The sequence below is a fragment of the Spermophilus citellus genome (genome assembly GCF_964194105.1).
Source record: "Spermophilus citellus genome assembly, chromosome: 11".
Lineage (NCBI taxonomy): Eukaryota > Metazoa > Chordata > Mammalia > Rodentia > Sciuridae > Spermophilus > Spermophilus citellus.
The window spans coordinates 107412861-107426675 of record NC_138192.1 but is presented as its reverse complement, the minus strand read 5'-3'; the positions used below and the strand labels follow the sequence as shown (position 1 = coordinate 107426675).

The 13815-nt window shown below is 36.4% G+C and overlaps 1 protein-coding gene across 4 annotated transcripts in view; it reads right to left on the bottom strand.

Annotated features, from left to right (window-relative positions):
• The window catches only part of ADAM23 (ADAM metallopeptidase domain 23), a 184692-nt gene that overhangs the window by 29849 nt on the left and 141028 nt on the right, over nucleotides 1-13815 (bottom strand). For all 4 annotated transcript variants that reach the window (XM_081261958.1, XM_081261960.1, XM_081261957.1 and 1 more), the window contains exons 19-24: nucleotides 13465-13515; nucleotides 12730-12793; nucleotides 11092-11197; nucleotides 7762-7881; nucleotides 4480-4648; nucleotides 1512-1623 (exon numbers count right to left, since the gene is read on the bottom strand). In XM_081261958.1, coding sequence (XP_081118084.1) covers nucleotides 1512-1623; nucleotides 4480-4648; nucleotides 7762-7881; nucleotides 11092-11197; nucleotides 12730-12793; nucleotides 13465-13515 — 622 coding nt within the window. The remainder of the gene's footprint in view (nucleotides 1-1511; nucleotides 1624-4479; nucleotides 4649-7761; nucleotides 7882-11091; nucleotides 11198-12729; nucleotides 12794-13464; nucleotides 13516-13815) is intronic.

Sequence of the window (13815 nt, the reverse complement as noted above, 5' to 3'; positions counted from 1 at the left end):
GTTTAGCTCTGCTTTTTTGTTCAGATTTCTTTATGCCTCACTTGAGGATATACATCTAGATCTTTTTAAAAATCACAGACATGCTATGGAGAGAAAATCTGGAGAGAATGAACCTCTGCTTCTCTTGTCAGAGCTTAAATCTCTAAATCTAACTTCTGAAGGTGGATCCAAGAATGTTTTGTTCTAGTTTTAAAGTAACAAAAGACAAAATGTGAAAATGGGATAGTTTCACTTTTAGAAGTGGAAAAAGAATAGAAATAGACTGTGAGGGTGTGATAATGATTCTTATAGAATTTTAATATCAAGGGCATATTAAGCAAATGCATGAGATGTGTTTTAACACACCCACTATTACAGAACAATTCACATGCATCCAAACTAGCTTAAATCTCTTTAGGAACTGCAGACTACAGAGCTTCATCTGCTTTTGGAGTCATATTTTTCCATGTAGACTACACTGAAGTTCAGAGAGTTTAAATGAATTTTCATCCAAAATGGAGATGATCAACATCATATTATTCCTATGTGTATTTAGCTACTTGTAGGAGAAAGCAAGGCTATTATTTATAAAATACCACCAGGAGTACCATGAAAAGGAAGCTGATGTGCAATGTCATCTCTGTATGTTAAAAATTGGTTCTAGTAGTTAATTTTTTCTCAGGTATGATGCTATGGATGCTGTAGTAAAACCAGTTGTGACCGAAGGCTTTTCTAGATCTTTTAGAATTGAATGGGAAGAATAATGAGAAAATGATTACCATGTTCACGATAACACAGATTACATTTTAAGAATATGTAATGGAAGAGAGCATGAGTCTCAGGTCAGGCAATTGGTTCCTGATTGCAGCTCAGTCTCTTGTTGCCTGGGAAACTATATGTCACCTGACCTCAGGAGCTGGGCATCCTCAACTGCAAAATCAGAGGGTGGTTCTGAGCAGCCATGGAGACTCCTAATTCTAAAATTCTAATTTTTTTCTTCTTAGGGACTGACTAAAACAAAGGTTCAGATCCTTTGCCTCTTCTTTGAAGAATTAAAGCTGTATTAAAAAATTTAACTCCTTCGAAAACTTGAGTTTAAAAAAAGCATGGAATGCAATAACATCCCCCTGGAGGGATTCAAATACTGAGGAAAGATCAGAGTCTCGTGTCAGCCCCAAAGACTTTCTCTATTAGAAAACTGGCATAGCTTAGAAAAACTATAAAATAATTTAGCATTTGTGATCATAGAAAAAGGATGAGGTTTAAGGGAGAGAAAGGAAACCGGGTTAGAGAACATTGGCATACTTCTTCCTAATGTTGTTCTAGGCTAAGAGGTAATTCAAACACATTTTTATAAATACGATATACACAGGATGCTTAATTCTGCAGTAAAAATGACTTATACATTTTAATAACAAAAAGAGATGTTCTTATGTGTCTCCTTTCAAATCCATGAAAGTGTTGTGCTGGTGCTTTGGAAGAGTGAGAATGAATGAAGTTAGGAAAAGAATAGAAACTGAAATCACACAAACCCTTGGGTCCTTCATCCGTGGGTGGGTGAGGATTTCTAACTGGATCTCGTATACTGCAATCTGTTCCTGCCCAGGTGAAATTACAGATGCAGGTGGCTTCATTACTACACACCTGTAAAAACAAAAGAACAGAGATGGAGCATTTTCACTGTGCTTCATGGAGTGGTGATGAATGTGAAAGAGACATAGGCAGGAAGAAAGCTTAAAAAATCATTGGGAGCCAGGCGTGGTGGTGCCTGCTGTAATCCCAGTGGCTTAGGAAGCTAAGGTAGAAGGATCACAAGTTCAAGGTCAGCCTCAGCAACTTAGTGAGGCCCTAAACAACTTAATGAGACCCTCTCTTAAAATAAAAAGGGCTGGAGATATAGCTCAGTGGTGAAGCACCTCTGGGTTCCATCCCCAGTACCAAAAAATTCATTGGAAATATATTTTTTTTAAGTTTTCCACACCTTGAGATGGAGATGAGGGACAACAATGTGTAGATCAAATCATTGAATATATTTTCTGTTTATTATATAAAAATAAAGACTAAGAAGAACAAAGCCTTAAGTTTGTACTATTCATGATGATATTATTTAAATATATAAATATGCACATTAATGTCTACAAGGTAGTTTTTTCACACATACTTGTTTCTAGAAACATATAAGAAAAACATATGCTTAATTCAGTAAATTAACAGGTAGTGGGCTTAAGAGAAACTGCCCAATATTAAAGACAGTGGCACTGTCTGAGATAAAACTCCAGGAGACACAAATGACTAATGTCCAACACCAAACTCAGTGGTGGCACTTTCCTGCCAAACAAGCACCCATCCCACCTTCCCTGCCGGTCCATGGTATCACTACCTTTCTCAGCCAGCCAAGCTGAAAACCTGGGAGTGATCTTCATCTCCTGTCTCTTTCTCCAGGGACCAAACAGCTAGCTGTAATGAACTTGCAATTTAGATGAAATAAATAACCATCTGAAAACTAGAGACAAGGGTATTGAAACCCTTACCTCCCTATGAAATACATTCAGAGACAGAGTATTAGAGATGATAAAATCAAACTTAGAAGTATTTGAATCTGAACTGTTATAATACTGATTATGATTAATAAGGCTGAATTTGACCTTTTTAAAAACAAGAGGAAAAGGTAAGAGGGTATGAGGAAAGAAATTCAAGCCTTTTTAAGCATTAAGCTTTATGTTCTTAGAGCCGTAACTGAAATACCTGATAAGTCTGGCCATTGACTTTATTTTAACATAGCAATTACTGAACACGTACCATGTGCCAAGTACTTGTGCCCAACACTTTATGTAAAACACCTTATTTACACCATTCCAGCACCGTAAGGGCCAAGAGAGTAACTGGTCCAACATCACCAAAATACCAAGAAGCAGAGCTAGGATTCAAACCCATGATTCATTTGAGCCCCCAAATCCAAGTTTTCAAATCACTGGACTATACTATATCTGCATGAGTCTTTCCTCCAACAAAATCCCAATCTCAAGATCACTGGACATAAGTTTCGTGGGCCTTTCCACCTTGTTCTGCTCCAGATCATTCATTTTAGCACCTCCCTTTTTAAATTATTGCCCTCAGTTTTTTCACAGCCCTCTTTTTTCCATTTCTGAAGTCTGTATCAATTTTTTTTGGGGGGGGGTAGGAGGAAGTACTTGGGATGAAACTCAGGAACACTCGACCATCAAGCCACATCTGCAGCCCTATTTTGTATTTTATTTAGAGATAAAGTCTCACTGAGTTGTTTAGTGCCTTGCTTTTTGCTGAGGTTGACTTTGAACTTTCGATCCTCCTGCCTCAACCTCCTTAGCAGCTGGGATTGCAGGTGTGTACCACTATACCCGACTCTGTGTCAATTATGAAATGCCTTCCTTTTGATAAGCCCAATTTAAATAATAGTTAATTTTGTGTTTTGGGATCCAGCTTAGATTTACCAATAAAGGCAACTTGCCCAAACACTTTGTTCACAGAATTAAAGACACATGTGGTTGTGAAGAGGGATAGCATTTTCTCTTTGGTTGACAACTGTCCATGTATAACTGTGTATAACTTTAAACCTGCAAATATCATCTTTGATTCAAACTCTAGCCTAGTGTGAACTGGCACCTAGATACTCAGTTTGTGCATATTGAGTTCATGACAGTGAATTACCCCAATGGTTTAAGTTGTTTTGAATTATACAAAATAGTCACATGCGATCTATAGTTTCTGTGGAACCCACGCCAATTTTCTTCCACCTTTTTAGCTGTTGTAATGATGAATTTTATGTGCCAACTTCACTGGACTAAGGGATGTCCGGTACATTATTTCTGGATGTATATGTGAAACTGTTTCTAGGTGAGATTACCACTTAAATCAGTTGACTACCCAACCTGAGTGGGCATTACCCAATCCATTCAGGGCTTGAACACAGCAAAAAGGAGGAGGAAGGGGGATTCACACATATACACCTTTTTTTTTCCTGCTTAACTACTTGAATGCGTACATCTTCTCTAGTCCTAGGACCAGCAGCTCTTCTAGTTCTTATGCCTTTGAACTCAAAACAATTATAACACTGAGTCTCCATCTTATTGACAGTAAATTTGGGAATGTCTGAACCTCCATAATCACATGAGCTAATTGCTCATAATATATCCAGATAGATACATACATACACATATGCATACATATATCTATCTTCTACTGGTTCTGTTTCTCTGCAGAATATGCATATGGATATCAAATAATATCTTAGAGATGTGGTGAATATAAATAGCCAGAGATAGAAAAAAAGAACAATAATAAAATCAAATTAATACATGGCACATTCTTAGCAGATAAAGGGACTAAGAAAATAGTCATAATCCATGCCTAGATGCTGGCAGTAATCACCTAGGAAGATGGCTAAACCGGAAGTCCAGCCATTGTGCACCCTGAGGGGACCAGACAATGGAGGTTCGAGCTGGAACATGGATGCTTACTTACCCCATGGCCTGAACAGACTTTACCCTTGGAATCAAGTGGGCAGCTGCTCATATTTAGGGCTTGAATCTGTAGGCACTTCCGATCTAAACACATCATGGATGGGCCACATGGTGTTCCATCTTCTACATAGCCCACGTCTGTATCATCATCTAAAACTACATGAGCACCACTAAGAGGAAAAAAAGATCCACACAATCATTAGCAGCATACTTAGAAATACAGGGTCAGCATGAACTGAAGAGGGTGTCTATGAACAGAAGTTCCTCTTAGTATTTTCCCAATCTTCTCTTTCCTTTTTCCCCTTTCCAGTCCCCTAATAAAAGATCATGAAAAAAAACCCTCCCTTTCATTATCATTATTACACTGCCCATCATCAGGAAAACCATCATTCACATTATGTACATTCTGAATCTTCACTTGTTTCCCTCACCCAATATTAAGATGAGGGGAGAGGCCTTCCTGTAAGAACAAAAGAAGCAAATACGTCAGGAGTTCTCTGAGGCTTTCAGATGTGGTAGGGGAGGAAAAAAAAAAAAGAAGCAGACGTTGAGCAAAAAGAGCAATGAAAGTATTCTGAAAATTAGTATTATTACTTTAGAGGAAGGACTTGATTATTCATAATTGAAAAAATAAACCAGTGCTTTTCTATTGATATTTACTTCCAAAATTTCAAAGTTAGGGACAACATGAATTTAAATGATAATACTATAATTACTAACAGAGTATCTTGCTGAGTATTTTACAAATATGCTAATTTAGAATGTAACAATGTAATTTAACGAGGCTGTTACAGACATATAAAAACATACACAAAGAAAACTTGTGTGCCTCAAAGTAATAAGCAAGGGAGACTGCAAATGTATTCCAGGCAAGAATTGCCTTTAAATCCACTTAAAAATACAGGGAAAAAAAAACAGCAATCACTTGACCAATACAACATAGTACTCACTCAATTTACTAAAATTTGTTCAAAATTACTTTTGGATAATTCCTCATATCTTATTCACTCACATAAGTTGAAGATTTTGTATCTGGGCTCCTAAAAACAAAAGTGCAGATGCTAAAGTCTATTCTATAGGGGGCATCCAAAAAGCAGTTCAAGTAACACCAGAAAATTTAAATAAGAGAATGGTGTCTTAGAAGTGTGACTACTTGAAGGGAACTCACTTGGAATATATTACAATTTCTTGGCTAAAAAATAAGCCTCATACCTACATCCTATGTATTCTCAAGACAACTGAACATAAAATGTTTGCTTACAACTATGAATAATATTTTAATCAATATTTTCTATATGTGATTGGGTATTTGTTAAGCCATATTCTAAACCAGACATATGCTACACAAAGCCTAAGCTCTTTTTTTGATAAAAATATAATAAAAGTGTTCAAATAGTGACATATTCCCTGCTCAAAATTGTAATCTTGGGTTAAAAAAGCATACAGGTTGAGCATCCATAATCCAATAATCTGTAATTTGAAACACTCCAAAATTTGAAAATTTCTGAACATTGACGTGACACTGTAAGTGGAAAAGTACACATTTGAGATCACAAGATGAGTCACATTCAAAAATGAAGTGCACTAAAAATACTATATAAGAATCACTCCTCAAAAGAAGAAATAAAAGTGGTCAATAAATATATGGAAAAAAAGATTAAGTTTAATATGAAGGAGAAATAGTAAATGTTAGATATTTTCAACATCCATGAAGCAGATTCTTTCTTTTTCATCAAATGCATTAAGAATATCTTGTATGACAATAGATATATATGTTTGTGCTTATAAAAAATAAAGATAGATTCTCTCCAAAAAAAAAAATCTATGTGTGGGAAAATGCTCACTATCATTAGCCATTGAAAAAATTCAAATAAAACTACAAAAGATACCACCTTATTCCACTTAGAATAGTTATTATCAAAACAAAACCAAAAACAAATGCTGGCCAGGATGGGGAGAAAAAGGAACTATTACAATCACTGTCGGTGAGAATGTAAATTAGGACAGTCATTATAAAGAATACTAGGTAGGCGCCTCAAAACACTAACTATAATTATCATATGATCATCCAGCTATTTGACTACTAGCTATTTATCCAAAGGAAATGAAGCTGGCATATAAAAGAGATACCTGCATGCCCATGTTTACTCACAATAGCTAAGATATGAAATCAGCCTAGGGGCCCATGAACAAATAGATAAAGAAAACAAGGCACATAAATACAATGGAATATCCTTCAGTCATAAAGAAGAATGAAATCCTGTCATTTTCAGCAAAATGGATGGAACTAGGGGACATTTTGTTAAGCAGAATAAGCTAGACAGAAAAACAAGTAACACGCTCCCTCTTATATGTAAAAACTAAAAAGAAATTAACTTGAAAGTAAAATAGTGATTACTGGGCCCGGGCGAGGTGGCGCACACCTTTAATCCCAGCAGCTCGGGAGGCTCAGACAGGAGGATCTGGAGTTCAAAGCCAGCCTCAGCAAAGGTGAGATGCTAAGTAACTCAGTGAGACCCTGTCTCTAATAAAATACAAAAATTGGACTAGGTATGTGGCTCAGTGGTTGAGTATTCCTGAGTTCAATCCTGGGTACACCCTCCCCAAAATAATAGTGATTACTGTGGATTGGAAAAGATACAGGGGTGGAGGAGGGAAGCTTGGTTGGAAATAATCACTGCATGCTGTGTGATTTTTTTGGAAACATCGTAATGAACCCCATTAAAAATACATACATACATACATACATACATACATACATACATAGAATTTAAAAATTACCTTCAGCCTATGTGTTTAAGGTGTACAAGAAATATGAAAAAATTTCATGTTTAAACTTGGGTCCTACCCCCATGATATCTCTCTCTCTCTCTCTCTCTCTCTCTATATATATATATATATATATATATATATATATATATATATATATCCCAAAATCCCCAAAAATATGAAATTCAAAACTCATCTGGTCCCAAGCATTTGAGATAAGGGATACTCAAATGATAATTCTACTCTTCAGATCATGATTTAAAAGAATGCTTCACTGGTATTAACTAGTACAATTTGGAACAAGTGTAATTTGCAAATCAATATAATACTTTCTTTTTTAAGTGATTTTCCACATGAAAGATGATGATAAAATCTAAGTCAACTTTCCTCTTGTAAGAACATCTTTGATTTTTTAAAAAGAAAATCTTTAATTTTTTTAAATTATTTTTTCAAAATTTTATTTTTTGGAATTTGTAATTCTCATGCTTCATGAGGCTAACATTTACTGTGTTACCTGCAGTCAATCACTCGGCCTTGATGATAGAAAGAAGTCGGGATGATCTCTCCTTGAAGTTGACCAATACGTGGAGCTCGAGTAAGATTGGTACAAAGTAAAAATCCACAGAACACGTCACTGAATGTTTTTTTTAAAAAAAGAAAGAAAGAACAAGGAAAGAGAAATCAAGCTCAAAAAAATATCAAAAGTATTCAGTGTACATATATTCAAATAATTTAAATATTCTCTTTCCTTTAAAATAGAAATATTTATTTAGATATTATAGTTGGCTATGATTCCCCCCTTTCTTGCCAGAAGGACATTTTTGCTTGGGGCAGTGAAGCAGACAGCTTGAAAGATGGATCATGACAAGTCCCAGTTACCTGTGGCATTCCCCATGCCCACTTTCTTATGCAGCCCTCTACCCGACTCCTTATAGTTAAAAGGGGTTCAGGGCATAGAGATGTAGGGAAGAGAAAGCAAGAGAGTTGCTAGGAGGATTTCTGGATAAAAGTTAGAGCATAATAGGGAAAAGGCTTTACTCCTACCCCTACTTCCTACCTTTGAATGTGCAGTTTTGCACCTACCTTGCTCTCATAAGATCACAGACAGGAAAAAAAATCAACATGCAGCAGGACAGAAATGATCCAGGTCCTTGGGGACACTGTTATACAACTCATCCACCATGAGGGCACCTACCTCCAGCCCATCTATTAAATAAACCATGACTCTTAAAGAAGGGGCAAAGAACTGAAGTGACATCACTAAAAAAAAAATCTATATTCAATAAATGTAAGAAAATATACTAAATGCTATTTAGAATCTGGGAAATGCACATGAAAATCATAAGATAGTAGTTCACACCCAAATGAATAGATAAAAGCAAAAAATCTGATAAGATCACGTGTTGGTGGGAATATGGTACAACATTCTCTTATTCATATTATTAATGGCAGAGTTTACTAGTAAAACTATTTTTAGAAAATAGTTTGACATCATCTGGTGATGCTGAGGATATTCACTTCCTATGACTTAGCAATTTTTCAACCAGGGCCTTAGAGAAATGTGTGCAAAGGTACTCTAGGCTACATGTACAAGCATATTCATAGCCCCATAGTTCCTAACAGCCAAAACAAAGAAATAGCCCAAAAGTCCATCAACATAGAATGGAAACTAAATTATAGTATGTTAGTATGTGCATGTACAAAAATGAAACAAACAGTACAGCTATACACACCAGGAAAAGCTCTTAAAATGCTGAACTTCAGAAGCAAACTATCAAACAATGCGTGAAGTATTAGGGATTAAAAATTTAGGCAGCAGCCAGGCACAGTGACACATGCCTGTAATCCCAGCAGCTCGGAAGGCTAAGGCCGAAAGATCATGGGCTCAAAGCCAGCCTCCGCAACAGCAAGGCACTGAGCAACTCAGTGAGACCCTGTCTCTAAATAAAATACAAAATAGGGCTGAGGATGTGGTTCAGTAGTTGAGTGTTCATGAGTTCAATCCCTAGTACTGAAAGAAAAAAAAAACTTAGGCAGTAAAACTCTTAACAAGGCAAGAAAACCATTGTCACAAAAGTTGGGCGAAAGGGACTTCCTGAAAAGAGATGGGAAGCTGTTGGGGAAGGAGACATTATTTCTGGGATGCTACAACATTCTATTTCTTGACCCAGGTAGGGGTTACATGGGGGCTCACCTCGTAATTATTTGGTAAAAGGCATACCTGGGTTACTTTTCAGTTTACATATTATATGTCACAATTTTTTAAAGTTTTAAAAAAAACAGTAATTTTCCTCAAAAGCTATCTTTTACAATGATCTGGCAGCTGGAAGTTTGCTGGGGCCCCTTCGGCTGTGGCTCTCAACAATGATCTAATCCAATGCCTCCCAAACTTTTTAAAGTTACAGAGACAAGGAGAAATGATCAGATTTGTCTAAGACATGGAGTTAATGATAAAGCTAATCAATTTGGAGATACCCAACCCCATGGGTTTTCACCACATCAGACCTCTCCCTGCTTCTCCCTAGCACCTTAAGAACTGAGGCTCAACATCATAGCATATATATACCTCACTTGTAAGTCATCAGTTGGGAAACTGTTCCCTGTCATTTTGGTTAAATTTTAAAGAAATGATAGTCAAAGACGCATTGCCTGGTAAGGCCTCATTCACTATCAAACACTACGTGGAATTACAAACTTTCATGAAGTATAGCATAGAGATCATTAACAGGAGAAACAGAACTTCCCTTGCTCTACTTCAAAACTGGGAGAGCAGCTATGGTGGCAGACACCTATAATCCCAGTGGATCAGGAAGCTGAGGCAGGAGGATCACAAGTTCAAAGCAAACCTCAGCAAAAGTGAGGTGCTAAGCAACTCAGTGAGACCCTGTCTCTAAATAAAATACAGAATAGGGCTGGGGAGTGGCTCAGTCGTCAAGTGCCCCGAGTTCAATCCCTGGTACCAAAAATTAAGAGAAAAATCCTCACTGTTAGGGGAAAGAAATAGAGGAGTTTTGACTTATAACTAAGTCAACTGACTTGGATCACTGGATTAACCTGAATAAACTATTGAATCACAATTCTGACTTTCATCAACAAACCCAAGGGAAATATAATCGATGTATACTAAAAGCCTCTCCCTTCCTGAGTAAGGATGCCTCTAATATGTGCTAACAAGATGCTTTTTAGAAGGGAAAACCCTCTGATATCTGATATAGATATTTGATGGCTAATTAAATCAAAAGGTGCTGCACATGTGATGTGAAATGACTAAAAATATATTATTAGTATACTTTGAATAGACTCCAAAATACACAGTCTATATAATTTACCTCTTCAACTCTGTGTATAATAGCAAATAGCACATTCATAGGTCAAATGTTCTAGCTAAAGTAGGAAATTAAAACCTGATATTCATTTGTAATATTTTGACAAAGTATCACTTCAAAACAAGAATCAGGTAAAATATAGAAATACAGCATATGAGGATTTTCTGAGTTTTATCGAAAGGCTGTGAGTTTGTTGCATAGTATCAGTTTTGCCTATTATCATTTGACACCAGATACACCAATGAATTTTTCAAATGCATGCTTCAATTTTTGAGTAGCCAGACATTTATAAAAATGAGTAACATGGACTGGGGTTGTGCCTCAGTGGTACAATGCTTGCCTAGCATGCATGAGGCACTGGGTTCAATCCTCAGCACCACATAAAAATAAAGATATTATGTCCACCTAAAACTAAAAAACAAATATTAAAAAACCGAGTAACATTTGTCTTGTTCTCATTCTGCATTTGCATCAGGACCTCCCAGTGCAGTCATTATGCTCCAAAGCTGAGCACTCACTGTTTGCTGCACTGGATCCACCGGTCTCCATCCTTGCCGCAGTTTCCCTTCTCCGTGCCTTCTGTGTTCAGCTTTTCATAACAGAACTTGTCAGATCCTGCAGCCTCTGTTGGAGATTGGCAAGGGAAGAAAATTAATTTTACTTCTTTTTTTTGTTGTTGTTGTTAATCACAACCAGTAGTGCATCACTAAATGTTTAACAACTGGTTCTCCAGAAAAAGAAGGAAAAACCTTGATTTGTAGCATCTGCCAATTTCTATAGTATAAATATTCCAGGACTGATTTTAAGCTAACAAATTCCTAAAAATTTAGCAATGATTCTTGTGGGTTTATTCCAAAAAGCTCCAACACATGCCAGGCACAGTGGCACACGCCTGTCATCCCAGATAATTGGGAGGTTGAGAAGGGAGAACTATACATTCATTTGTTCAAGGCCAGCTTAGGCAATTAAGCAAAATGCTGACTCAAATTTTTTTAAATATAAAACGGGGTTGGAGATGGAGCTCAGTAGTAGAATACCACGAGATTCAATCCCTAGTACTGGGGGGAAAAAAAAGGTCCTAATACAATTTGTTTAATGTGAGAAATAAATTTCTCATTGGTGAGTTTAAGGGTAGGTAGTGGGAAGAATCATCAGTAGGAATTAGTGAAATGACACGTGGAAATCTAACATACATTCTTAATTCTGTTCTATATTGATATTGGGAGATTAATTATAATGTCAGCCCATTGAGATTTTGTACTGGTAGTTGGGTTTTGATATTTCAATCTTTGAAAAGATGATAAGTGTCTATTATCTTTCCTCTATGAAAACTGAAACACTGAACACAAATCTCAGATAAATGATATTGGTTAATAACTGACATCACTCCTGCCAGGGGTTCTGTTTTGCTTTTGTGTCCTTTCTTTTCTTTTGGCCAATGACAGTCAGCAAGGAAGACCCATTTCTTGAGCTTCCTGTCTGTCTCTCATGAACTGAAGCTCATGGGAGAGGCACTGTAAATGTCATCAAGAGAATATGTGTATGAACATTTGAGAAATGTGCTGAGACAGGACTGTGTACCTATCTGCTCTTCAGAAATACCTGCGTTTCTTCACTGGATCTGAGATAGTGAGTGACACAAATTTTAAAAATCAAGGCTGACACTCTTCTGGGGTAAAAAACAGAAAGCTAACTTGTGGGTGCGGGGGTGGTGTGGATACATGTTGGAGCCAAAGTACAAAGTAAACCATGCAAGTGTCAGGACAGTGACTCTGACCTCTGCACTCAAATCATCTTTGCAAGCAGATGCAATATTCTTCTCTGACAGCCACAATCACTGAATGACACCATTGGGTTCTGAGACAAGTCCTCAATTTGTGTAGTTGTTTTCTACATAGTTTGTATTAGGTATCTTGTTGTACTATTTGAGGTAGGGGTTGAATCCAGGGCCTCTCTCACACTCTAAGTCACACTTCAACCCCTCTATCGTTTTTGTGACTGAGATTCACAAATCTCTTTATTCTCACCCTTTTCTAGATTCCTTTCTTTTTAAACATCGCTCCAAACCGTGTATCTCTGTCAGCATACATGGCAGAGAAGAACAATATTAAAAGAAAACTGTGTGTATGACCACCAGGCAGGAAGATGTGACCTACTTGTTCCCCAGATGTACTGACACTGGTTGTCTCTGGTCTTGCACTCGCCGTTGTAGCAGCGGCCCTAGGGACAAGAGCGCACATATTGTGAAGCACACACAGCCAGTTTCATTTTACCCCAAATTCCAATGACAAGGTCTCTTTCAAGTTCAGTTAGGTAAGGTTTTTAAAATTTTTTTTCCTATTTCATACCCTAATATTTTCATAGTGACCAATAAGAATCACAGATATCTTAAGAGAATCCCAAACAGTTAAACTTTTAAACTCGAAACAGATCTCATAATACAGTTTTTTAAAAATCCAAATTAATTGCCTAAAAATTTAAATTTTATGGAAAACAAAAATTGGCAGTTTTTTTGTATCATACAAAATGATATTTAGCTTCTCCAGTATGTACATGATTATAGTTATAAAATGGCTTCAAAAGCATTGTAAGTCATTTTTCCCATAATGGATAGGTTTAAATTATTTAAAAATGGTCACGACTTAAAAATTAAATTTATGATTCCTCAGCCATTATGTTGTTGTTGTTTTCTGTTCCCTCAATTTGGACAATTTGTCACCAGAGTTAAGTATATTTAATATTTGGTATGAGGTGAAGCAACTCTGAATTAGAACTTCATTGCAATAATTTTCTTGAATAAATTTCCTTTCAAAATTACATTCATCAACAAAACAAAAACCTTTCCAGCTAATTCTTTTAAAATTATAATTAAAATTTATAGACCAGTATACCTGATTTTGATTGCAGGCATATCCATCTTGCTTATGAAGATTTGGCGGGCACTGAAAAAATATCAGCTTTTTAGTTAAAGTCTGGCATGCTAATCACCTTATTCAAACAGTGTGCTCAATATTTAAAGATGCAAAAAAAGCGAAAACCTGGTGAATATCTAATTAGGAGCATTTAGAAAAACACATGCAACTCCTCAAGTAGGTTATCCAAATTAATTCTATTCGTGGTAAAATAAATAAATAAGGCCCACAAAGTGGCTATTTTTTTTATAAGCTTCTCTGTTTACTGTGAGGTGGACTAGAATAATATATTCACTTGCCTGTGGAGATAAAAGTAGAAGGAATTAAAAT